This window comes from Gadus morhua, chromosome 13 (genome assembly GCF_902167405.1).
Source record: "Gadus morhua chromosome 13, gadMor3.0, whole genome shotgun sequence".
NCBI classification, from domain to species: domain Eukaryota; kingdom Metazoa; phylum Chordata; class Actinopteri; order Gadiformes; family Gadidae; genus Gadus; species Gadus morhua.
Genome location: NC_044060.1, coordinates 25,230,182 through 25,252,850, shown reverse-complemented (window position 1 = coordinate 25,252,850; position 22,669 = coordinate 25,230,182). Strand labels below are relative to the sequence as shown.

The following is a 22,669-nucleotide window of genomic DNA, read 5'->3' as shown; positions in this document are numbered from 1 at the left end:
GGTTCTATTAACGTCCTTACTGTACTGCCAGCGATATATTCTCTTTCTTCCGACAAATTTACTTATTTAACTCACTTTGGATAAAAGCGTCTGCCAAATGCCCTTAATGTGAATGTACATTTGTTGTGCTTTTTTGAGTAGATTTATATATTTTTTAGGATATACTCATTTTATTTTGGCAAATATTGTATTCTTCTCCACACAGCCCTACAAACATCAATACAAGTTGGTTGTGCAGTAGGCTGAAGTGTGTTATACTGCCGCCCAGTGGTGGAACTGATTGATATTGATCCACGTCCCTGTCGTCAATATCAGACGTGATCACGTTGATTCTTCTTTTCTTTCACAAGTTATCCTAAGTGGTAAATACGATAAAGTGCAATTTCAATGACTATTTATGCCTCAATAAACGTGCACATTTACTTCTGAAAGATATGATGCATGCATGCAAATGTAATTGGTGGAGGGACACGAAATATATCAGCTATATTGTAATATGTTTGAGAGAATAAAACACTGGAAGCTTAATTTAATAAAAAATACTCTCAAGTCTAATGAAATTATTTGATACCTCGGAGACATTGATTCAGATTTTATCAAAACAAATGTTTATTCCGATGGAAAAGTTGCAATATCTAGACTTGAGTATGACTCCTGAGACAAACACTTTATATATAAAATCATTTTGACCCGAGGAGCTGCGTCAAACTGACCAGCAGTCAGTCAGACCTCTGGGAGTCAAAGACCCTGACCCAGCAGGGGGGCACACACACACACACACACACACACACACACACACACACACACACACACACACACACACACACACACACACACACACACACACACACACACACACACACACACACACACACACACACACACACAAACAATAATAAATAAATATTTTCTTGTTAAAAGTCCATTTAAAACGCTCCTTTAGGACGCATGAAGTCGGTTCGCAGCGGTTCTGAGAGCTTGTGGTCCGTGGGTCTTCGACAGGGCTGCAGCGGTCTTGTCTGTCTCCAAACAGGTCCCTCCCTGGACCTCCTCCTGCTGCTCTCTTCCTCGTCTCTTCACAGGCAGGCCCGCTATTGTCCTCCTCCTCGACTCTCCCAACATGAGCATGGCCATCTCGGCGTCGTCAGGGCCCTCCCCGGAGAAGGGATGGCACACGGTGTCCACCAGGCCGACCACCGTGCCCACCACCGTGCCGACCACCGCCACCACGGTGCCGAGCAGATACACCTTCAGCATCCCGCGGTTGGGCTTCTGGCTCAGCATCTCTCTGACGAAGGGGACGAGTTCCTGCACCGTTTCCATTCTTGTGGTTTCACCTGGGGAGCAGAAGGTTGGACAAATTAGTAAGCGATTCTTGGTATTATGATCATTACAATGTAATGAAAAACATTCAACATGTCCGGGCCAGAAGGATTAATAAAAAGACCTACGTTTTATCTCTTCCAGGTCGGTTGGACGGCGGACTCTGAACAGGAAAGTGTTCCTCTGGTGGTGAGACCATGTGAGACCTGGTTCTCCGCCGCGTCCTGGCTTCTTTATAGAGTCGCTTAGCTCCGCCCCCGCCGACTCCCAGTGTCTTTACAGAGGGGCCGCTTAGCTCCGCCCCAAAATGGGTCCCTAGCTCCGCCCCCGACGAGGCCCGTCACTCACCAGGCTTCAGGTCGGACGCGTCGCACCCTTTTCACATGTCGTCAGTGGTGGGGTAAAGGATCCTCCTGCTGAACATGAGGTCAGTTGTATTTGTGTCTGTCGTAGTAAGGCAAGGTGACTGTATATTGAGCTGACTGGTTGTGTCTGTTGTAATCATGGGCGTCCGTTGGGTTTGAAATGTGCTGGGGACAGAGACGCATACGGAAGTGCATTTTCAGAGGTGCTGGGTACAATGAGGATGCACTCTTTTTTCTCTCTTTAGTGCCGGTAATGAAAGGTTCTGAAAGACGGCATACCCATGTAGCTAATTACTAAGGAATAAAATGTATACAAATTCTGTCTGGCACGTTTTATGAAGAAAACGTTTCCAAAAAGCATCGGACATATGACCCACTATGTTCTGCATGTATCCAATGTTGACAACTTGACATGACAACCCGGTCTCACGAAAATACGTGACACTGTCACGTTATTTGATCTATTGAAACGTGATCAGGGACACGTATTTTCAAAATGTTCGTGTTAAAAAGCACAAATTTCAAACTCATGTATTTGAATTGGAAGTATTTGTCGTGTCACTAACCACGACTTCCAAACTAAGGTTCTGTCCGGGAGCGTTCTCCCTAATGTCCCTTAAGGAGCTCCATACAGAACATTTAGGCCTATTGTTAAAAATTGTCTGTGATAACTAACAATATGACAGCTTTTGGCCAACCGTTTCTACTTAAACTTGTCTGTGATAACTAACAATATGACAGCTTTAGGCCACCCGTTTCTACTTTCACCTTTGATTCTGAGAAATTGTGACAATTCACGGATATATTAAATGCTGGTGCGCTGATCTGTATGCAAACCGCAAAGGGAAAAAGGGTAGCTGCTTAATCTGTTCTTTTTAGAATTGTATGTCTTGATGTTTTGATCTAGCCATAGATCTATTGTCTTGTTTTTGGCAATGTGAATGGAAGTCCGCGTCGATGCCTCGCAAGTCCAGTGTCGCGAGCGGACGTTGCCATGACATCTAGAAATCATACCGTATTTAATGGGTTATCATTAATATTGATGTGTAGGGGTTGATTGTAACTCGTGAATAATATTGTTTATACCACAGTCTGGGGGAATACTCGTATTCTGGTTGACTGCAGGGTGTGCATAAACTCCTGATATAGGCCTACAGACACCTGCTAAGTAGTTCCAGTCAGTGTTTAGATTCTCTGCCCGAGCCCGAGCCCGACGCAGGCCGGGTCGGGCCGATATTTCCCGCCATTATCCTCGGGCCGGGCCTTTGATCAAGCGTTTTTATTTTTATTTTATCATTGGTTTATTGGCCTAAACTGAGGAGAAATCTATGCCATAAACCGAAATATTATAGGCCTTTATTACACGGGTCTTCTCAATGCCGTGGAACGCTCCGTTCACTTGCATGGGTAGTAGTCCGGTGACTTGTCAACCCCAGCGTCTTCCGTTGCTAAGCGACGTCACCGTCTTTGCGGACAAATTATTTCTCTGCTGATCAATACTACGAATGCTGGTAACGAATAAATTGTAAAAAAGACACAGCATGTGAAGTTATTTTTTCGTTTTGGCAAGTAGCCGTGTAATAAGCGTTCTAATGAATAGAACATCGCCGGTCATTATCGAAAATAAATGGGATGCAGCCTTGAACTAGTTTAAAAAGAGAAACCATTTTGACTAAAAGTAATGACTAAAATGTAAGGACTTTTCGTCGACTAAAACTAGACTAAAACTACAAAGGAAAACAATGACTAAAATGTGACTAAATCCAATAAGCATTTTCGTCAAAAGACTAAGACTAATAGAAATGGGATGCAGCCTTATCGAAAATAAGACCCTTCAGGGCGAAGCAAGACACCTTCGCTGCGCGTCGGTGTACTGTTCGCCCTGGTGGGGCTTATTTTCCCGATAATGACCTGCGTTCTATGCATTATCCCTTACATATAGCCTATATTTAGCAGAGTAGACCTAGTAACAAATGTGTACAAAGTTACATATGTATTAAAAAAAATGTCGGGTTGAAATCGGGCTCGGGCTCATAATTATAGTTAATGTGTCGAGGCGGGCCGGGCTCGGACAGAACGTGCACGGGCTCGGGCTGGATTTTCTTTATTAATCGAATGGGAAATGCAATAGGCCTATTTTAGGCCCGAATTACCGTTAAACGTGTTTCTAATAACATTTCTAGCGAGAAATATACTGTTCACTTGCATAATCTTTAGTCAGTGATTACGTCGCCAGGGCCTGGCAGTGCTCCAGCTAAATGTCGAGGGCCTCACCACCGCCAAACTGGACATCATACGCCACCTCGCCGACTCCCATGAAGTCGCGGCCGTCCTCCTTCAGGAGACGCACTGTGGAAAAGCAGACTTTCTCAGGTTGCCCGGGTTCCACCTCGCCGGCTCCATCCTCAGCAGGCAGCACGGGATGGCCACCTTTGTCAGGTCTGACCTCAGCTGGACAGCCACAGGCCAATCCCCTCGAGGCGCTAGTCTCGAGTGGATGTCCACGAGGATACAGACAACAACGGTTGTGAACGTGTACAAGCCCCCACCATCTGTACTGTCCACATCGGCCCTCCCAATTACCCCGGCACCCGCCATCTACGCCGGGGATTTCAACTGCCAGCACACCGACTGGGGATACTCCCATACAACACCGGATGGGGAGACGCTGAGCGAGTGGGCCTCCAATGCCAACGCCCATCTCCTGTTTGACCCCAAAGAGCCACCAAGCTTCTACTCCTCCAGATGGAACACCTTCACCAACCCAGACCTCGCCTTTGCTGTGTTCCACAGTAAGGACCCGATGCCAGAGAGAAGGGTCATTGACAGGTTCCCCCGATCACACCACCGACCGTCTGTCATCAGAATACCATCACTGGTGCAGCCGGTCGCAGGGAAGCCTGTCAAAAGATGGAATTTCCGGAAGGCCAACTGGCATGCTTTTTCTTTTGACACAGAGAGAAGATCTGTCACCCTCCCGGACCCAGACACTCCTAATGTGGATGCTGCATATGCAGCCTACTGTGAAGTGCTGACAGGGGCAGCGAAGAAAACCATACCACGAGGCTACAATGCAAACTACATCCCGGGTTGGAACGAGGAGTGCAACCACCTCCTGCGAGCCCATCAGCAGGCCAGCTCAAGAGCTGAAGTGGATGCGACAGCAACGGCACTGCTTGAGAAGCTGGACGCCACTCGCAGGGCTAGATGGTCAGAGGTCGTCGAGTCGATTGACTTTACCCACTCCAGCCGTAAAGCGTGGCAGACCATAAACCAGCTCTCAGGAAGAAGTACACCGCCTCCCAAGGGCCCTGTGACAGCAAACGCCATCGCAGCCCAACTCCTGAAAAATGGCCGCTTCCCAGACGCAGACAAAGAGTTTGCCCGCTCAACATCCCACGAGGTATCCAGTCTCTCTAGGGCGACCAGTGTCAATGCCAACCTGTCAGGAGATTTCACACCAGCTGAGCTCAAGGACGCTATGGCCAAACTCAAACAAGGCAAGGCACCAGGCTCCGACAACATCCACCCAGAGTTTGTGATCCACCAGAGCGAAATAACATCCGCCTGGCTGTGTGCTTTCTTCTCTGCGTGCCTCCGGAGGTCCAAGCTCCCAAGGGCATGGCGACGGGCCGCTGTCATAGCCCTCTTGAAACCCAACAAACCTGCGGATGACCCCAAGTCCTACAGACCAATCTCGTTGCTGTGCGTCCCTTTTAAAATCCTGGAGAGGATGATACACAGCCGAATTGAGCCAGTAGTTGACTCACAGCTACCGAGGGAACAGGCTGGCTTCCGCCGGGGCAGGTCTACAGTGGACCAGGTAACCCTTCTCACACAAGATCTCGAGGACAGCTTCCAGGCCAAAACCAAAGCTGGGGTGGTACTACTGGACCTGACTGCTGCTTACGACACCGTCTGGCACCGCGGACTCCACCTGAAGCTGCTGAGAACAATCCCGGACCGTCATATGGTCAACTTCATCATGGAGATGCTGTCAAACCGCAGCTTCATTCTCCAGACCAGTGACGGCCAGCGCAGCAGGCTCAGGAGGCTGAGAAACGGGGTCCCACAAGGGTCTGTCCTCTCACCGATGCTCTTCAACATCTACATCTTTGACCTACCGGTGACGACATCTAGAAGGTATGGATACGCGGATGATCTAGCCATCATGTTACACCGGCCCACATGGAAGGCGGTTGAAGAGGGTCTCAATCAGGACATGGATGTCCTGGCTGCCTACCTTCGAAGCTGGCGACTGCAGCTCAGTAAGGGAAAGACTGTATCAGCAGCATTCCACCTCTGCAACAGGGAAGCAAGAAGGGAGCTGGAGATCTCAGTGGACAACAAACCCCTGGAGTTCCAGCAGGCCCCAAAGTACCTGGGCGTACGCTTGGACAGGACACTGTCCTACAAACAGCATTTGGATGAAGTGAGGGCTAAAGTAACAGCAAGGGTCTCACTCATCCGGCGCCTAGCTGGTACAACCTGGGGGGCCTCGGCCAAGGTTCTACGTATCTCCACACAAGCCCTCGTATTCTCTGCAGCTGAGTACTGTGCCCCAACCTGGAGTAGAAGCCCACATGCCAAGAAGGTCGATACGGCCATCAACAATGCCCTCCGGATCATAAGTGGCTGCCTGAAACCCACCCCCGTGTTCTACCTGCCAGTCCTAGCAGGAATAGCGCCAGCCGGCCTACGGCGAGAGGCCGCTACCCTCGCCCTGGCAAGGAAAGCCCAGGAACACAGCTGGCACCTCCTCCATGAAACCACCACCATGGCAACACCTCCAAGCAGACTCAAGTCCCGCCACCCATACAATCAGGCCGCACAAGAGATGCTTATTTCCATCCCGGAGGATTTGACAACCAAAGCCTGGCTGGCAGCGGCATGGAAGCAGGAGTGGGAGTCAGCAGGACAGACACGCCTACACCATTACATCCAGGATCCTGGAGGTGGCGTTGAGGGAGAAGATCTACCTCGCCGGCAATGGACCCTCCTGAACCGCCTTCGCACAGGGGTTGGCTGCTTCAAAGCGTCCATGAAGAAGTGTGGCCTAACAGACAGTGCAGCGTGTGAGTGCGGGGAGCCTGAGCAGACTGCCGACCACATCATCACCACCTGTCCCCGGCATAGACCACCCTCAGAGGAGGGCCTCTTCCAAGTGGGACCTGAGACGAGGGAGTGGCTACACGACACGAAGTTGGACATATGAAGACGATACACGAAAGAGTGATTACGTCTAATATTTAGTTTTATAGTTAGGCTTTTAGGAAGATTTTATCGGCTCGCTCACATGTTTCAACAACGTCAGGTTGCTAGGGACGCTGCTTTCGCTAAAATAGCAGCTCACGTGTTTCCTGCGTTTGTGTTATTAAACCGTTACTTTATGTTACTTTGAAGGATATCATCTTGTTAGAAACACGTATATCTGAGAGCCAACCCAGTCGCCAAAAGCATACGTTGACAGTGTACGTTTTCGTGAACACTGGATTACGTCGCATTTGAACAAAAAATAGCGTGCTACACACACACACACACACACACACACACACACACACACACACACACACACACACACACACACACACACACACACACACACACACACACACACACACAATGCATTTCGCTGCTAAAACAACAACTTGGGCTGCTTCTAGGACATTTAGGTGGATTTTGAACGGTATGTGGGCAGGACGTTTTTTGCAGGCAGGACCTGGGAACCCTGCGCTGTTGCCCGAGGTGCTAAAATGCTCCGGAACAGATCTGGATCCACCAATTGTATGCCCCCCCCCCCCCCCCCCCCCTAAATAAATACTATGGCAGAATAAAGAATAAATTCATGCATTACCATTCAACTTGAACATGTGTTTTTACAGTATAGAGGGTGGAGGGATGACGTATGTTGGCCAATCCAGAAAAGAGCGTCGGCCTGGGTTTCCCTTGACAAAAAGCCAACGGGTTTTTCCATTGGATTTTGGATGATTGCAGAAAAATTTGCATCTTTGAAGCACCTCCACAAAAACTGAAAATAAATAAATAAATGAAAATAACCGTGCTCCAAACAACGAAATGTAAACCAATGCATTCTGAATGGGAGTGTTTCTCAAATTTTTCCATGCTACACAGAACGAAATGTAAACCCATACAAATAAAGACTTTATTGTCATAATCATTTAAAAATCATTAATCTCCTGAGTGTGTAGGGTGGTATTCTATTTCTTTCAACGGGGCTGCATCCAGTCACTTGACCGTCATGGTTGCTATGGTGGTTGCTATCGACCGCCCCCTCTAATCCTTATGGCTCCAAAAACCACGCGGCAAAGGAGCTGCCGTCAATTGTATTGTTTTTGTCGTAAACTAGGGTCCGATGGAAAATAGACAGATATTCCAAGGTATTCTTAAAAGGCAGCTTGGATGTTTTTATTTTCTGCAGTTTAGACTTCTTCTATAATCTATTTTTGAAAGCAAAACACCTTTTGACCTTTTGACCCCAGACTTCTGGGGGAATAGCTGAATCAATTCATTAGTCAATCAGAAGCATGTAAATATCTTCCCGGTGGCGTAAGAGGGCGAGCATATTCGAACATGTTTAATGGTAGTAATTAGCTGTTGAAATTGGAGGCCTTAATCAATAATGAGCAGCTATTGATTTGCTTCCCGATAGAAATTTGTGACAAATGACATGTTATTTAGCATCTACACGTTGAGCTGAGTCCAATGACACCAAGCATGACACTCTAGCAAATGGTAACATGTATTTTACATGGTACACCTAGGTCTAGGACATGATCTCGGTGTAGCAAGAGGGCGAGCTTGATCTCATTGGACTCAGCTTAACGTGTAGATGCTAAATAACATGTAATTTGTCAAAAATCTCCTTCGGGAAGCAAATCTATAGCTGGTCATTATTGATAAAGGCCTCCAAAATCGAGAGCTAATTACTACCCCGAAACATATTCAAATATGATCATGTGTGGCACTGTTGCAATCGCCTCGAAACGTAGATGTCAAAGGACACCTTGTTTGCCCCGGTACGCCACAGGGAAGATATTTTCATACTTCTAATGGATTGATTCATATTTTAAGGTTCTCGGAGTGAGACTTTAAGCTGCTGCAGCAGCAAGTGTTGAGACGAAAGATGACCTCAAGACATTTATAGAATATTCCCATTCACATTATGATTCTTCGTCATAACTATCCAACCAAACATCCTTCACATTCACCGAGCGAAGATTATGAAAGTCCTGCCCTCGGTCGGACCCCGAGGGCAGGCCCCCCCTTCCTGCACTCGGGGTCCGACTGGGCCAAGTTTCGGTGCGGGGCTCCCAGTTAGGCCATAGAATTCCTGCCCTCGGGGTGTGACCTGGCCAAGTTTCGGTGCGGGGGTCCCAGTCAGGCCATAGAATTCCTGCCCTCGGGGTCCGAATGGGCCAAGTTTCGGTGTGGGGGTCCCAGGTAGGCCCTAGAATAAGGTATTAAAATTCATAATCTAGAGTTCATCCGACTGGGTGTGTACCTGCGTTTAATAGAAGAGAAAGTCAAAAAATAGAAGACAAAGACAAAGAATAGAGAAGAGAATAAATGATGGATCAGATGTTACTCTGCTGTATCAAGAGTAGTACCCACTAAATTGTGAACTTATCCAGTCAAAAGGGACTTCGACATCTTCAGTAGCCTATGAAACATGAATGAGGGAGAGAGAATTATAATGAATAGACATAGCTGATTAATCTGATTGTCAGTTTTCCAGACAAAGCAGTGCTGATTTAAGAGGGCCTGTGAACTCCTAAGATGAATGAATGAATGAATGAATATTTTCATAATCAATTATTATCCTACAGTTCCTTTCACTGAATTACCTTAAAAGAGCAGCTTCCTCATCAATGCACTCTTGTCAGCCACCTTGTCAATTACTACATCTGTGTCCAATGCCATGAGAATGTCTTTCTCAGTGGCCATCAACATAAACGCCTCAAGCTTGCTAGCTGACAGGTTGCTCCTCAGTCAGTTTTTTATGAACTTGAGGGTAGAGAATGTTCTTTCACAGGCCACCTGGGTCAGGGAAAGGGTCAGCAAGAACTTATAAGCAAGCCCAAGGAGATGATGGGCATCTGAGAGCATGTTGAGCCGTTGGAGAATCTGGTAACAGCACAGTGGGCAATTTTTACAGGAGGCACAGGCTTTATTCACAAGACCTGTTTCCTCTTCTTGTCCTTCAGATCCATCTTCCACTGTTCTGGTCATGTAATCCTCAAGATGGGATGCTCTCAGTCTGTCCCACTGTCCTGCTAAACATTTCAGCTCTGATTGTAGATTGTCCACTGTTGCACTGCTGTCAAATTTCATCAGACATCTGCTCAAGACTTCAAAAGCAGTGTTGGGAAAGGTAGTGGTCCGGATCTTGTCAAAGCTCCTGGGGTCCAGCCATGCCAAATCAGCGAAAAGAGTGCCATGTGTCATAAACCTTCTATGAATTGCCTCAAGAGCAGTGTCTAGAATTATGTTGTGGACATTCACTTCAAATGCTCTGTTAGCATCTCTTAGAGGGTCATCTTCAGCCATTTCTCCCGCTCTGTTTTTTTTCTTTCTTCCTCTTTTCTGAGGCAATGCACTCTCAACTTCAACTTCAACCTCTCTTGTTTCAATTTGATCATTTGCCCATTGCACAAAAGTGTCTGCAGCTGCTTTCACGGTTTCAAAATCTCTTGCAATGTTTTTCAGTCCCTCTTGCATGGCCATCACCATACGATGAGCCGTAAGGATATCCATGCTTTCTGTCTCGAGGTACTTAGAAAGCGGTGTAATTAGCTCAAATATTCTAAGGAATATTTGAGCTGTTAAGTTGGTCTCATATTTCAAGAGACCCTCTCTAAAACCACGTGCTTTGGCATGTACTGTTGGTTTTTCGTGGTCTTTGCCTTCTATGGCTGCCAGTGTCAGGACTGCATCCATGTACAAACCATTCTGTGGTTTCCCAAAATGTCCAAACACTTTTTTGAGGGCCTCATGTTTGGACCACCACCTTGTCTCCCCAATTGAAGAGAGGCGCCTGTGGCTTTTCTCTTGCACTTGGTTCTCCCACAGATTGACCCTTTGGTAGGAGTCCTTGATGAAGACTGCCATGTCATTCAGTAGACTGAACAGTGATCCACTTTCAATTACAGTTTGCGTTGTGTCAGATAGCACAAGATTGAGAACATGTGCATAGCACCAGACATGTACATGGATGGGTGACTGAGAGGTCATCAGTGAGTTAAACCCTTTATACTGGCCTTGCATATTTGCCGCCCCATCTGTGGCATTTCCAATGCACATGTCTTTGTTGAGGTTCAGACGGTCCAGGACATCTAAAACCAGGTTCACAAAGTACTGCCCAGTGGATGCCTCACATCTCACTAAGGCAACAAGCCTCTCATGCACAGTGTCAGTCACATATCTTACAACAATTGAACACTGATCATGGGAGGTTATGTCCTGTGTTGTGTCCAGCTGTATGGAGAACATTCCAGTTTGCTGTACTTCGTTTGAAATGCAGTCTTGAATGAGGTGCCCAATTGTATCAATTACTGTGTTGATTGTAGTTTTGGAGAGAAGGGTGACAAGAGACCCTCGACCACTCGTTCCACTGGAATTGTGTAATTCCTTGCTCTTTTTAATGCAAATATCAAGGTGTTCTTTTAGGCACACATCATATTTTCCCAATAAAAGGATGAGTTCCAGAAAGTTTCCATGATCAATTGTGCCATCATCTAGTGTGTAGGCTGCCTCATTCGCCGTGTGCCTGTAGCTCAGCCCCCTCTTCCCTAACACTTTCACCACATCCACGACACGCTCCAATACCCGACGTCTCTTCCTGACCTGTTCCCTCTGTGCAGACAGCTGATTACCAGCAAACGTACTGCTGATATCTGCTTTTGAGCACCTTAGTAAAAACGCTTCAGCACAGATTCGGTGTGCACTACTCCTTTCATGTTCTTCTGTGCGCTGGTGCACATGCCTCCAATCTGACCTACCAGTAATAAATGAGCTTGTGTCACTGGTCTTCCCGAAAGCCATACACACAAAACAAAACAATTTGTGCCGTCTATCACAATATGTGAGCCACCTCCTGTTGGTTCCTTTTTTACTGGTGAATAACCTTTGCAATACTGGATTTCGGGCATTTTGTTGTGGGTGGTGATCCAAAAAGCTCTGTAACATTGAAGGCTCAGGACAGGCAAAGTAATCTATGCCCTCCTGCTCACTGCTCTCCTCTCTCTCATGGTTTCTTTCATCAACTCCCTCCTCACTCTCATCTACTCTTTCCTCACTTTCACCGACTCTCTCCTCGCTTTCGCAGACACTCTCCTCTCTCTCATGGTGTCTTTCATCTCTCTCCCTAGCACTGTCCTCTTTTGGGGATGCAACCTCAACCTAGAACAACAAAACATGACAGACTGAGACTGAGGAATAGTTTTTTACATAATGATGCAGTCAAGTCAAGAATTATTACATTCTCTAAATAACAGACACGCATGCTGCATAGGCAATAGACACAATTATATACTTAAAAATAAAAAAGTGGTATTCTTCCATTTCTGTTCATTGTCACTAACCAGCTACATAACAACTGCCTAACAGATTTTTCTTTCTTTTTTTCAAAAAAGTAGCTCAGCCTTGGGTTAGCCTACTACTCATCCCACAAACATAGGGTTGGCATTTGGCGTTAGAAGCTATTCTCTAGCACAGGGGTTTTCAACTGGTTTTGTCCCAGCGACCACCATTAGATTATTTTTTCAATTTAACTTCAAAAGTACACAGAGGCTATGCTTAACTGCAAATGCTTGTCAACTTCACGCACAGGACTGTACATTCTGAATAATGCATGGCATGACGTTAGGGCGCAATGCATTAACATTAGCACTTCACAGGCTACCATAGACTGGATATGTGCAAGGCTAAATTATGACAGTGTGAATCTCATTTATAATATTAAACTATTGAATGTGATTTACCGAAAAATACCCCTGGACCTTCTTCCCACAAGTCCGAAATATCTTTACTCCGACAAAATTATACCCACTGTTCCGAAATCCCATTGTTTCGAAAAGTGGCGCTGAATTCATTTTTTGTGGTGGAGGTGGTGTGGTTCCCGCCGCATCTTGCAGCACTTGTCTCGCAGTTTCTCTGCACCCCCTTTTCTCTTTCTCTCCATTTTGGACTGGAGGATTCTCACGAAACGTGCGTTTCTGTGCACCGACCAAGCTAAAGGTAGAAGGTGTTTGGTGATATGATTGGACGAGGCCCTAGTCAGTAAAGAAGACAGCCAATGGGCCGCAGACTAGCGTGCGCGTGTCAAGAATGTCAAGGCCATGGGCCACGCTGAGTTTGTTTACCGTCCTAATGCATTATGTAGGCAGGTCTAAATCGAAAGGGGTGTTGGGTCAGCCCAGGGGATGTGATTGGGCCAGCCCAGTGTCAATAGGGCCGCTGATGAACTACTTTCGTGGGCCAGCCGGTCAGACCATTATATGGGAAAAAAAAAATAATAATAAAAAATTCGGGACTATCGACCCATATTGCACCTCGGCCCACCGGGCAAACGCCCGGTATGCCCGACGGCCAGTCCGTCCCTGGTGCCCAACATAGCTCACCTCGTTGAGTCCAAACTGGATTAAATCTCAGTTTCACCTGTCTGGCACGATCCAGTACCTTTTTAAGGTTTCTTTCATGCTCATCAGGGTCTTTGTCACCGATGATGATGTCGTCCACGATTATTGCACATGGATGTCCAGCAAAGATTTGTTCCATGGCTCTTTGAAACACTTCTGAGGCTGTACAAATCCGAACGGCATCTTTAAGGACTTAAATCGGCCATACAGAGTTGTGAATGTTGTGCGGAGGGATGAGGCATCACCCAGTCTGACTTGCCAGAAGGAGCTTTTAGCATCAAGGACGGAAAAGATAGTGGCACCTTACATCTGAGCAGCAACCTCCTCCACCGTGCGCATGGGATGGTGAGGGCGCATGAGGGCCTTGTTTAGGTTTCTGGGGTCTTTGCAGATGCGCACGTCACCCGTCTCTTTCTTGTGTGTGGCCACTAAATTCGAAACCCATTCTGTGGGCTCATCCATAGGTTCAATTACTCCCAGGGTTTGCATTCTTTGGAGCTCTTGTTCCACTTTTTTTTGCATTGCAGCTGGGATACGACGTGGATTGCTGACAATCAGTGTTATCTCTGGATCTACCTTCATCGAGTATGTTACAGGTAAGTCACCGACTTCATCTTTGAAAAGGTCTGCATATGCCTTAAACATTTTTTGCGACAGGATGTGATCCTTAACACAGTCTAGGTTGAACACCTCACTGCTGAAGGTGACTAGCTTCATATGTAGGCTGTCCTGTAGGCCAAGAATGGAGTGTATACTTTCTTTCACGACATGAAACTGTAGGTTATACAGCTGTTAATTTAACTTGCTGGATAATGTCACTGTGCCAATCGATTTGATCGTAGAACTGCCAAATGCTACAAGATTGACCTGCATAATTGGCATTTGCAGTTCTTCAGTGTGCCTGAAAAGTTTGTATGTGTTAAGGGACATAACGTTACATGTCGCCCCTGTATCCACTAGGGATGGGCATGATTAATAGACGATCGACTAATTGATCGTTAAGAATTCCGTAGATTACGTACATTTTTCATTTCGTCGTTCCCAATCTTTTTCTGCAGGGCCCCCCTTTTGTAGATTAAAAAAATGTCTAGCCCCCCCCCCCCACACACACACACACACATAAACACACTCTCAGACACATCCTTTGCTTGCACACTCCTATATAATTTATTTAAAACATTGTCTGTAATTAAGACAGAACTACAACTTCAGTGTGTGACATGTTATTGAAAAATTGAAATAGGAAAAAGTCACCTTTAGAGTGAAGCATTAAAAGTCACACTGCAGTATGCATCTGCTAAATTCAACATTCAACAGCTTTCCTCAAAATTGCCTTTGAACAAAACTGGAAAGTTTACCAACTCCCTGAAAACAAACAAAAACATGAACAATTTATTTGCAAGAATTACACTCCTTTTCAGTGTATTTTCTTTTCAGTGACTGGTATGGGCTTACTTTTTTCTGCAGATCTTCTCAAATCGGGGCTGCAGCTGTGAGACTGCCACTCTAATCTCATTTTCAATGTCCAGCTTGGACCTGTATTTTGTCTTAATCGAAGCAACTGCAGAAAAACCTATCTCACACAAGTAAGATGTGGCAAAAGGAAGGAGTGTGGCCAGAGCTCTCCTGCAATGCAGTGGGTAGTCCTTTTCCACTCCAATCCAAAATGCAGCCAATGCCTTGGACTTAAACTGCAGCCTCATTGCTGAATCAGATGTAACATCAATGAACTGTTCTTCTTCTGTAGTGCTAAAGTCAGCAGCTGGTGTTGCACCGAAGGGGTCTCTGATCCAGTCATATTTTGCAGGACCCTGCACTGGGAAATACCTTTTGAAATGTTTTTGTCGGGCAGATATGAGTTTTCATACATGGGATCAATGTGTTCTGAAGCTTGTTGACTTCGATGAATGATTCCAGGGGCCTCTTTACAGAAAAAAATCCTAACTTCTCATCCTAGCTTAAGTTAGGGACTCAAAGATAGGAAAAATCCTAACTTCCTATTACAGAAGCATTCCCTAACCTGTTGGCCGTTTCCTATCTTATCTTTGGCCTACTATCTTATCTTAATTTAGAGAATCCTAACTGCTCTGTAAATCAGATTTTCGATCTGCAATCGTCAGGTTCTGCACTCAGAATGTGCATGTGATTGATAGAACGAGTTACTTTTAACATCAACAGAGACTGTTGATAAAGGATCTTTGTTAATAACGGCAAGATAGTTGCAGTAGTACGACGTCATGGCGGGTATTGATACAGGGAACAAAAAGAGGAGTTATAAAGTAGTTAAGTAATTCTTCCACCAAATTCAAAATGTAATGTCTTTGCAGGCGATAAAATGAAATAAGAATATGGTCAGGAAAATTTAAGAAATCATTACACGGCCTCGGTAGCCTTTCAGACATCGGGTTTCTGTTGTGTTGATCCTCGTCTTCATTGTCAAGCAGACCTGCTAGCAGTGTTGCTGCCATTTTTTTCAGTTATTGACAGTTATTTTGAATTTAGGACAGGGTGTATGGCCACCTAACTTAGGGATCCTAACTTAAGAAATTCCTAACTTAGGATAGTTCTGTAATGGATAAATTCCCATCTTAAGATAAGATAGGATTTCTTCCTAAGTTAAGTTAGGAAACCTCCTTCTGTAATATCAAAACCCCTAAATGCCTTCCCATCTCAAGATAGGATAGGATTTCAGAGTTAGGAAGTTTCTGTAATGAGGCCCCAGGTTCTCAAATGACTCTATATTCCCCTCTTTCACCCGCTGCTCCCACATCTCTAGTTTTCTTGTGAATGATGTGATTTTATCTGCAAGTTGTGGAAGGTGTGTGCTGCTGCCCTGCATCTGTAGATTTAGTTCATTGAGTTTCTGAAACATGTCACTGAGGTATGCAAGTTTCATGAGGAAGTTGTTGTTGTTAAACCTGTGGGCAAGTTCATTACCATCTTCCTCCAAGAAGATTCTGATCTCATCCCGCAGTTCAAACACCCTGGATAAAACCTTCCCACGTGACAGCCATCGTGACTCGCTGTGAAACAAAACAGCTGTGTAGGCGGATCCCATTACCTCGCCCAGCGCGGAAAAAATCTGGGATTTGACGGGTCTTGTTTTAATGTAGTTTACAGTGGCAATGATGTCCGACATTACATCATTCAGCTCGGGACTCAATTTTTTGGATGCTAGCGCCTCTCAGTGTATCATACAGTGTGTCCACTGCACATTGGGGGAGACGCGCTTGCAGCCCTCCTCGTTTCCCTGCCATTGCCTGAGCCCCATCTGTGCAGATCCCCACACAGTCCTCCCATTTCAGATAAGCATCTATCAAGTAAGTGTCAATGATTTTGAACAACTCGTCTGCAGTTACTCTGGTAGTTACACGTTTGCAGAAAAGCAAATCCTCCCTCAAATCTTCGCCATCAATGAATCTGACGTATGCTATTAATAAACAGTCTTTGTTACTGTCAGTAGCTTCATCCATCTGCAGAGCAAAACGTTTGGCTCGTATTTTGTCATTAAGCTGCTCCTCTATGTCTTTTGATATGTCATAAATGCGCCTCGCGATAGTGTTGTCTGACAGTGGAATAGCCTTTAGTTTGCTGGCTGTTGCTTCATCAATCATAGTTGAAACCATATAGTGGCAGGTAGTATTAATTCCTCTGCTATTGTGTGCAGCTTTTTACACTGAGCAACTCTGTACGCAACTTTGTAAGAGGCGAGTTGAGCATTTACAGGCACATAAGCTGCTTTAGTAAAGCAACTCTGTTGTACACGACAGTTAAAGTAGTTGTTTTTGGAAGAAACAAATGGGCTTATCTTTGTGTTCGGGATGTGAAGTCTCCAAGTGGCGTCTTAACTGGTTCGGCCTCATACTGTCGGAAGCTAATATTTTGAGACACAAAACACTGCGGTCTCTCTTCCTTAACCACCGTTCTACTGGTGAAACCGAGGGCGAGATATGCCTCATCATGTTTTCTTGTCTTGGTTTGGTAGTTGAGGCATTTGGTGTGGATTCATCTTCTGCTTTACGTTTACCTGGCAGTACTTTCACAAACTTTTCCATGATTTGCTAGCTAGCAGTGAAGAAAATGTAGGCCTGTAATTTATACTTAGCCTCGCACGGAACGTCCCCCCTTGCGCCGCGCCCCCCCTGTCATAACTCCGGGCCCCCCCTAGGGGGCACGCCCACCAGTTTGAAAACCACTGGATTAAACTAATGCAGTGTGCAATTAAACATTTTACCACACGGGGTAGGGCTGTAACGATACGCGTATCGAAACCGAAATCGCGACACTCAAAGCCACGAACCTGTCTCGCAGTGTGAGAAGGCAGAAGCGCGATACGGCCTTTCTAACTCTCCGGTCAAATTGTCAGATTGAAATTTGCTAATAATTTGTCTAAATAATAGTCTGCTGACACCGCTCCCTCTTATCAATGCCGTAAGTATGCAACGAGATGCCCTCTCTGTGATGAAAGCTCTCCATGGCTACGGAGGATTGCATTTCTGCACAGCCGTCAAAGTCCTCATATGCAGTGGTGTAGTGGTCCCTGGAGAAGTGGGTATACTCTAAATGTTTGCCCTTTTTTTTAACGCAGCCCAGAAAAACACCCTTTTTTAGACTCTACTACTCTTTTTAGTTTACTTACATTGGCACATAATTTCTGCTGCTTGATCTCAGGGAGGAAGGATTATGAAATGACTAAACAAATACAGGCCCACAGACTAGTGAGAGTCAACTATTCCTTATTCCTGGAATGACACTTATTCTCTCACATGGCAAATCAGTAATTTCTTTTGTAAACGGTGTCTTTGAACAGCTGATTCGCAACACATAGCATGGGCCAGAGTGTGCCACTATATTATGAAATTAACATGACTTGATCAGGAGCAGTTTGTAGGTATTACTGGTCACACAGGCAGCCAGCATGAATGTAAAATATAGATGAGGCAAACATGGTGTTTCAGTAATTTTTTGAACATTTATTTAAATAACATACTACTTTTGACAATGCATCCTTATTCATATTTCACCTTAGATTAAACATTAGATTATTTCTCTTCCACAACAATCATCTCGTTAGATATGTACAATATCAATATATACATAAATATCATATGATGATTGAACATCATCTTTCAAATTATTCAACAAAACAATATGTAACAAAACAACAATATTTAGTTTACAAAGAAAAAATATAAATGCATTTACAACACATCAATAGTGATATGCTCTCTGAGCCCAGTACTGGGTTTCTAACCATGATCTACAGTATATTCCAGACAGACCTGCTTTCTGCAGGAGTTTTCACACTGCACTGTCTAGAACGCACAGAAGAGGCAGCACGATGGCTCTTCAACCAGGTCCTTGTATACTTTCTAGGATCAAACTTGGAAGTAGGCGGGCCGTTGATATTAATCATCATCAAGTTTGATATGTTTGAGATCAGTAGGACAGCCCTTTTGTCTGAGCTTATATTGTTCATAAGGCTAAAGTTCCTCTCACACTCTGCTGTACTGACAGGGAATGTTTTCATACAGTTCATGAGTGGTTTTAGATCCTTGGGCTCACTAGTGGGCTGTTCCAGTAGGTCCCGCATCCCATTCAGTGCTTGGTCTGTGCACAGGTTAAATCGCTTGCACAGTCGCTTAATTTGTTCTTCACCATGGCGGATGCTGGGCTTTGATGGCCATTTACTCTGATCAAGGATGCTGAGGTCCTTGATGGTCTCATCCTCAAAAGACAAGCGTTTCTCCAGATTGTTCACAAGGCTTTGTAAGAACTGGCCTGGATTGATAGACCTCAGCTTTGCCATTGTTTTCAGTGTTGTAGACCGATACTCCCCAGTCTTTTTTGCTTCTAAAGCCTCACTATATTTCTCACCTGGACTCTCTTTGAATGACTGGATCACTCTGATTGAGCGTTTCAGCAGATGCTCAGCTCTGAGCAGAGTTATCGAACGAGACTGAAGCTCCTGTGACAGGAGACTTAGTTCATGGAGTGTGTCATACATGAGCCCAAGGTCACAAATAAATTCTGGACTTTGAACACGGTCTAGTAAACCTCTGTACATTTGCCTGTCTTTGGTGGACCTTGTCTCATCACAGCAAGCATTTTTAAAGTGCTGCACAAGAGCTCCCAGGGATGTCCAAACAGCACGAACAGTCCGAAAGCTACTGGCCACCCAGCGTACATCCAAGATTCTGCCAATGCGAAGAAGTTGTGAGCCTACTTCAGCTGCTGCATTTTTGAGTTCACGCTCATTTTTGTTTGACATACTATACACAGAATATAGCTTCTGGATAAAAGTTTTGAAATGATTGACAGAGTTTACCTCATCAACTGCATCAGACACAGCGAGTTCAAGTCTATGGTTCATGCAGTGCCATACAAAAAGCTTCGGGAATCTCGAGGTCAGCCTGGTTGCTACTCCTGACTTCTTTCCTAACATGACACTGGCTCCATCAGATACAAATGTTACCCAGTTTTCATGTAGCCACTCTTCTGTAAAGCCAGCATTAGTTAAACAGGTGAGTAACGCCTGTTCTATGCCATCTGCTCTCTGATTTTCCAGTTCAACAAGTTCAATGAATATGAACTCAGGGCTTTCTTCTTGAATTGATGCTTTAATTGAAACTGTCATGACAGCTTTGTGACTTAAAGAAGATGCCTCGTCAATTAGGACAGCCAACTTACTGGATGATGCTATAATGTTACTGACAATTTTGCTCTGCATCTCACTGGCAACATGTTGTATTATTTGTGTTGCACTGTAACGTGAATGAAGTATTGTGCCCATTTTTAGACCATTCAGTTCCTGCAGCTCGATGAGGCTCTCATGGTCAGAAAAGGGTCGGTTTTTTTTTGGCAATATGGTAGGCTGTTCGAAACACGGCTTCAGTTTCCTTCATGTAGGACTCAGTCATAACCTCCATTGCATTCTCAATGGCAGCTTTGTCCTGTTGCTCTGCCACGTTCACTGCCTGAGTGTGGGCCTTGGACAAAGCATGTTTCCTCACCTTATTTCTCAAGACAGACAGACTTGTTGTTCTACTTCCCTGGCCAGACACTTGAATTTCAAAGTTCATCCATTCTCTTGAGAGTGATACACCTTGCTCCTTGTTGATCCCAATGGAGTTCACACTGCTACAGACCAGACATCCTGTGAAGCATAAACACACACAATATTTCTCTGTGTCCACTATTTCAGAAGTTACCCAAACGAGCAATCTACCTAAACTTACCCATTTTTTTGTTTTTGGATCCCAACCAGGGGTTCTTGCATTTAAAATCTTCTTTTTGTTTGGCAGTCCACAAGTCTGGCCAGTCATTATTAATGTCTACAGAAAAACAACAAAAATTATTGAATTACAGGTAATAAAATAACTAAAGTGATTGAATAACGGGCTACAAGGGAAACAATGACCAAAACCCATTTGAAAGTGTAAAGTTGCATAATCCCTTTCGTTTTATTTATTACCCCCCCCCCCCCCCCCCCCCAACAAAAAAAGGCCCACGCCCACCTACCGTAGTTGACGTCTTCATCCGAAGTTGTACCGGCATCTTTGGCTGTGGGCGGAGAGGCAGCATCTCCTTCACTGACAGCCTCCTCTCCGACGGGGGCGGGGGGCAGAGCGGGCGTCGACGGTAACTGTACCGGTGTACGATCGCTAACATTAACTGTTGAGCTGCTGGCTAATATTGATTCGCGAGGACGTTTGAAATTGTCAAATGAAATTTTTGTTTGGATAGCTCGCTTCATTTTACCGGATTATTATAGAAAACCATTTAAAGTAAACTTGTAAAAGTATACTAGCTATGTAAATTTGTCTTTTGCGATATTTACTATATTACTACGGCATGACCCGCCTTTCTCTCCCTCCGATTGGCTCATTCGTCGTCATGCCTACAGTTAAACAAACTAATCAGTACAGCGAGCCGATAAGTGGCAGAGTAGCGCGTGGGTCATGGCTTCACCGGGGAAAAGTGGGCGATTTCGCTTTCAGATACTACTGAATGGTGCGCATCTGGGGGGGTTTAGAAGTGGGTATACGCAATGCTGACTGAAAAATAAGTGGGTATACGCCGTATACCCGCGTATACCCTGGACTACACCACTGCTCATATGCGATATGAACGACATTTATCAAGAGTGGGCCAAGCGCGAAAAAAATTGCCCGTATGATCCCAGTCTCTATTGTTTTGTGTGATTTGACCGGCAGTTGGTCTGCATATAGGTCGGAATAAAGCGGCCACCGATTATTGACAGGATGGGTACTTTATTCTAACGAACTCGGTCGCTTCTTCACTAGACACACGCGCTACCGCTCGCTATCCTCGCTCGTCCACTCACTCGCTGACATCACTCACACACACATACGCACACTGCCATTCTCACTGCCATTATGATTTAAAAAATGACAGAAATATAGAACTTTCTGAGCCCCTGGATGGCACCCCTACAGGTTGGTGGAAAGTTGTTCCCCCGCCTTGCCAAGTTAGCACGGAGGTATTTGTGCATCACGGCAACATCTGTCCCCTCAGAGCAGGTGTTTTCGGCGGCTGGACTGATGGTCACCAGGCTGCGGTCGCGTCTGACCCCAGAGCATGTCAACATGCTCATCTTTCTGAACAAAAATCCGTAGACTGGTTTGACTTAGTTTGACTTTTTATAGTTTTATAGTTTTTATAGCTTTTTATAGCTGCTAGGCGTAAAGACGTCTGACCCCAGAGCATGTCAACATGCTCATCTTTCTGAACAAAAATCCGTAGACTGGTGCTGAAGTTGTGTGAGTTACTGGTTCTATTTTCAGAAGCTTTGTTACTAAGCCTAATTCATTGTTCTCGGCCTTCTTTCTCTGCCTTTTTTTTATATTTTGCGTTACATTTGGCAAAACCTGTCAGAATTAAGTATAATATATTTTTGGTTAAGTTATAACATGATTGTTTTTTTTACATTATTATTGTTATTATTTTGGGAAGAAACTAGGGTTGTGTTTATTTTTAGTTATGTTTATGAGCACCGGCTTCGAGCTGCAGGCTCCGGGACCGTTGCTTAGAGCAGAGTAGCGCATAACTATTGAACAGATCTGGTTTAACTGAGTTGTTAATAATAATTGTTATAATAAAGATCCCAATGAGGAAAACACGCTGTTTTTGTATTTTCATTGCATTTTGAGTATAGCATATAAATACTTAAGCAATATCAAACGAGAGGTAGTGCGTTGTATCAGCACGGCTGTGATTGTGCCGAAGATAATCACAGCCGTGCTGATATTCACTACAACAGCACGACCTCGAGTGTGATATTGCTTTTATACAACAGTTCTA

General features: G+C 45.0%; 3 protein-coding genes across 5 annotated transcripts in view; 1 reads left to right on the top strand and 2 right to left on the bottom strand.

Annotated features, from left to right (window-relative positions):
• Positions 1–585: 585 nt before the first annotated feature.
• On the bottom strand, positions 586–1,593 carry g0s2 (G0/G1 switch 2). Its single transcript, XM_030375024.1, has 2 exons — positions 1,452–1,593; positions 586–1,337 (listed from the first exon to the last, which is right to left on the bottom strand). Exon 2 carries the CDS (start codon positions 1,321–1,323, stop codon positions 940–942), a length of 384 nt encoding a protein of 127 aa, XP_030230884.1. The 5' UTR covers positions 1,324–1,337; positions 1,452–1,593; the 3' UTR covers positions 586–939.
• A 56-nt stretch (positions 1,594–1,649) lies between these two features.
• The window catches only part of lamb3 (laminin subunit beta 3), a 38,697-nt gene continuing 17,677 nt past the window's right edge, over positions 1,650–22,669 (top strand). Inside the window, exon 1 of the mRNA XM_030375020.1 lies at positions 1,650–1,750. The gene's annotated coding sequence lies outside the window, so the exon portion shown is untranslated. The remainder of the gene's footprint in view (positions 1,751–22,669) is intronic.
• LOC115557301 (E3 SUMO-protein ligase KIAA1586-like) lies at positions 18,304–21,457 on the bottom strand. Of its 3 annotated transcripts, none has more exons than XM_030375021.1 (3): positions 20,867–21,457; positions 20,584–20,679; positions 18,304–20,501 (listed from the first exon to the last, which is right to left on the bottom strand). In XM_030375021.1, exon 3 carries the CDS (start codon positions 20,136–20,138, stop codon positions 18,606–18,608), a length of 1,533 nt encoding a protein of 510 aa, XP_030230881.1. In that variant the 5' UTR covers positions 20,139–20,501; positions 20,584–20,679; positions 20,867–21,457; the 3' UTR covers positions 18,304–18,605. The 3 variants fall into 2 exon arrangements, with proteins under 3 accessions (XP_030230881.1, XP_030230883.1, XP_030230882.1); XM_030375022.1 differs by lacking the exon at positions 20,867–21,457 and having other exon boundaries at positions 20,584–20,834.

Excerpts from the sequence above, each read along its gene's own strand:
- g0s2 (XM_030375024.1), bottom strand. The coding sequence starts at position 1,323 with ATGGAAACGGTGCAGGAACTCGTCCCCTTCGTCAGAGAGATGCTGAGC.
- LOC115557301 (XM_030375021.1), bottom strand. The coding sequence starts at position 20,138 with ATGGGCACAATACTTCATTCACGTTACAGTGCAACACAAATAATACAA.